The sequence below is a fragment of the Branchiostoma belcheri genome, unplaced genomic scaffold, assembly GCF_001625305.1.
Source record: "Branchiostoma belcheri isolate BF01 breed outbred unplaced genomic scaffold, Haploidv18h27 scaffold166, whole genome shotgun sequence".
NCBI classification, from domain to species: Eukaryota; Metazoa; Chordata; class Leptocardii; order Amphioxiformes; family Branchiostomatidae; genus Branchiostoma; species Branchiostoma belcheri.
The window spans coordinates 289,758-293,873 of NW_017803113.1; the positions used below are offsets into that span (position 1 = coordinate 289,758).

General features: G+C 37.4%; 1 protein-coding gene across 1 annotated transcript in view; it reads right to left on the reverse strand.

Annotated features, from left to right (window-relative positions):
- LOC109466415 (otoferlin-like) overlaps nt 1–4,116 on the reverse strand; it is a 240,234-nt gene that overhangs the window by 101,213 nt on the left and 134,905 nt on the right. The window contains exons 6-7 of the mRNA XM_019764130.1: nt 3,880–3,992; nt 200–296 (exon numbers count right to left, since the gene is read on the reverse strand). Coding sequence (XP_019619689.1) covers nt 200–296; nt 3,880–3,992 — 210 coding nt within the window. The remainder of the gene's footprint in view (nt 1–199; nt 297–3,879; nt 3,993–4,116) is intronic.

Sequence of the window (4,116 nt, forward strand, 5' to 3'; positions counted from 1 at the left end):
GGACCAGAATCAATTTTTTTTTTTTTGCAAATCAGAAAAAAACGAAGAGGCGAATCCGAGAACCAACAAATTAAATTGGTGTGGCCTAAGTTTAAAGAAATTGGGATAAATTGTAGAAGTTTGAATATTCAGCTTGTTTCGAGCGTTGTTATAAAACGAACAATTTGAGATAAAGATAGAAAGATAAAAAATGACTCACTTCTTGTTGGTGACGTTCTGGTTGACGCTTGTCATCGACACGTTGTCTTGGGAGCCTCCACCGCCGCCGTCTCTGATGTGGATCTCATCTGTGGAGCCTTTATAGAACACAAAAACAAAACAAGAAATAAGAAATTTCAGACTTTATGACATTCAAGATCAGCCCTTTTCAGGTGTGTGACCTTTTGACCTTGATATAACCTAACTCTGATGTTCAGTTTTGACTTTTAACCAATGAGAAGGCAAGCATCGCTGTCTTTAGCACCAAGGAGAGGACTAATGCTACCTTTCAAAAGCAAGTCGACATGTTTGGACTTCTAGATATAGCATCCATTCCTCAGCTTCCTGAATTCCAATCTCTCATTTGTGCTGACCTTAAAAGTTTATTGACATACTGACCTCCTGTTATTCAGACCATCAATCTTTCCCCGCCCACCCATGTGCTGTCAACCTATTCTTTCCACACAAACAGACACACAATCCCACAGACAACCCACTCAAACAATACTTCCATACGTAGAAGTGATATCCAAACATGACAGCAATGTTGTGTCTAATTAATATATTTACAGCACAGAGATTACTGTTTGGAAGTTAATGAATAACTGAAATGAGTACTAGGCATTGACATATGTGTAAGCCAGGAGTGACAGAGGACTTAACAGGAATTAGAATTTTGTCACACACTGGATCACTCAACTTCAATACCTTCACATGTATCTTGAGCTTTAATGAAGAAATTGAGAAGATCCAACTTGTGTAAGTTGTCATTACGTCTGCAGGTTCAGCTTAGATTAAGAAAAAATGAATGTACAGGTAGCAAAATATCATGAAAGTAGAAGTGGTTGGGAAAAAGGAAATTTTATCAAATCAAAATGCAGAATATTTAGCTTTTTGGCTAATAAATTGCTATCATATAAACATGCTGAGAATCTCAAACATTAAAATATGAAATGAGCATTTTGAAATATCATGAAACTTAGGTTATTAAGAGATATGGCAAATATGCACTTTTTTGGTTTGGTGAACGTAAGAAACATTGCCACATCAGCAGCCCTGAAAATGACTTGTCATCATCCAGATTCCAGCCTGTCAGAAAACTGACTTCTCATCCCTTGTGACAGAAAAAAGGACAGAAAGAACATGACTGTACAGAAAATAGAAAGATACATGAATAGATTGGGAACAAAAAAAATCAAAATAACCAAAAATAAAACTAAATGTAGACTGATGTATAGTGTGCCATGCAATGGACATTTAAAGTACAGGTCTGGTATAGATCCTGGGTGACACCATTGAACAAAATAAAGTCTTCGAATCAGATATCTTTGAAATCTTTAGTAATTACTTGATACCGCAGACTTGAAAGTTTTAATTGAGTCAGTATTTGCATTTGTTATACATGTACATTGTATTTTGGAAATTGTTTATTACTCCAACAGCAAACTTCAATATCAAGTTAATAATTATATAGTGATAGGACAAATTAGAATTCAGGTACATATCAAAAAGTCTGATAAACTTCAAAATTTTCTTGAACTTTTCCTCATAAAGGTTCACTGCTCTCCTAGAGAAGAAGAAAAAAAATTCTCTTCTCTCTGTACCCAGGCTCTGCCACTAGCCAACTTGAAATATTTTTTGTCACCGCAGGTTTGTCATCGGATTTGGGGAGCTCACAATCTTTTGGATTTTCAAGCCTTCAAAAATGCAATTTCCTGCATTTTGAGAGGCAAATCATGGAGTTGAGAGTGGTTGTTGGTGGTCCTTCACATGTTTTTATATTTCCACCCAAGATTTTTGTTAATTTTGTCAGTCAAGGTTGACAGATTGGTTTTAAAAATTTTTGTCACACGCCGCAAAGTTCCGGTAATTGACAGAAAGACTGGTGCTGGCTAGAGCCTTGCATAAGTACCCAGCATACATCTGTCCTCATCCAATTCCAAACTTTTACTGTGCAGATCTTTAGTAATTATACCACATTGCAGACTAAAAAAGTTTTCATTTAGTTTTTCATTTGTTGTATTAAGGAAATATTGACTGACACAGTGATAGGACAAATTGAAATTCACATACATACTGAAAAGTCTGAAAAATTTTTCTCAACTTTTCCAAAGGTTCACTGCTCTAGATGGAGAAGAAGAAAAAAATCTCTCAAACTTCTCTCTGTACCCAGCATACGTCTGTCCTCATCCAATTCCAAACTTTTACTGTGCAGATGTGAGCCCTAGATACAGGTCTCCCCGGGGCTCCCCAGCGTAATACACGTATGTGTGCCCGCGAAAGCTAATTTCCTGTTCCCATTCATCACCGACCACGTTATTGCACGTCGGGATCAATACGCTGCAGTGTTCGTGACGCAAATCATTGATTAAAACCCTCCGGGGCCAGAGGCAACGAGTGACGCTGTGCCGAGATTGATGGTTCTGACACAGCCACGCACAAAGCCTCATATAAACAGCCTCATGCCATTGGCAGTGGAGATATTGGATGCTATATACTAACTCCCGGTGCTGCAGAATTAGGCCACACCAAAATGATTTATTGGTTCTCAGTGTTTTTCAGAAAGTGAAAAAACAGGCAAGGTATCCTCTGATGACCCTACATGCTACATGTACAATAGGAGCCAAGAAGTAAACATACATATGTACCAGGCTGGTTTGTAATTCATATAATAAATTTTGAACTTTTACTAATAAGTACTACATTGTTAGATGGAAAACCAGCTATGAAGACTTTCCCCAACTGTTGAAAAATATGAGCATTTTGGAGTTAATTCAGAATCTGAATCCTTTTTTTTTGCAAATCAGAAAAAAAAATGAACCAATTGATAAAACTGCTGTGGCCTTAGCATCTGTCATCAGTGAAGCACGTGGGTGTCGCAGATTCCCTTAAGACTTACGGTTGTCTATTGTTTGGTGAGCTAATTGTGCGGGGAAGACTGGGTGGTTATATTGAAAACCAATAGGCACACCTGCCACATGTTGTTTCTGTACTTGGATGACATACGCCACTTGACTTTGCAGCATGACGTATTTGTTTTTGTGTGTGTGATGCATATTGTGATCAGTGACATTCACCGCAGATGATTGAACTAATTTAAGTCAGATATAAATCTTTAATTTCATGAAAACTATCAATGAGTATAATCCCATGTCTAGATGTTGAATGATCCACCCTACATCGCTTTTCTGCCTGCAGTACTCATCCATGTTGGCAGGTGGCATCTTTGTATTGATGTGTAATGATTCTACCTGTACCTATATTTTGGCCGGATATACAAAATTGTATAAATTCTACAAAATCACAAACCTAACTTTCTTCATCTCAGACGTCTAGAACAGATTGCTAGTCAAACTTTTATACACATAGGATCAGAATTTTTGGTGTCACTGTTTCTTCTGCTGAGTGCAATGTTATTAGACATTAGTTAGGATTTCAATCATCTAACCTATCTTGTTATTTTTTACTGACCCAGACATATTGACCCTCATGACTTTAATAAAAAACAGCCAGGAAGCTGATGATTTGAGTATCTTATGAATAAATAAAGGCCCTAACAAACAAACAAACAAACATCTCACCTAGGCTCATACGTGAGCCGTACTGTGACACAGAGTCCACCCCTCGTGAGGATCGACTCACAAACAAACAAACAAACAAACAAACAAACAAACATCTCACCTAGGCTCATACGTGAGCCGTACTGTGACACAGAATCCACCCCACGTGAGGATCGGCCATGTTTGGACACACTGCCCTTCTTCCCTCCAAAGATTCCTTTCACCCCTTTGGAGCTGAGGAAAAAGAAAAGAGGAAAAAGACACGTTTAATAATACATATCTAATGACTAAGTAACTCTTGAACTAACTGTTTTAAAGTTGATATGCAGTATATATATATATATATATATATATATAT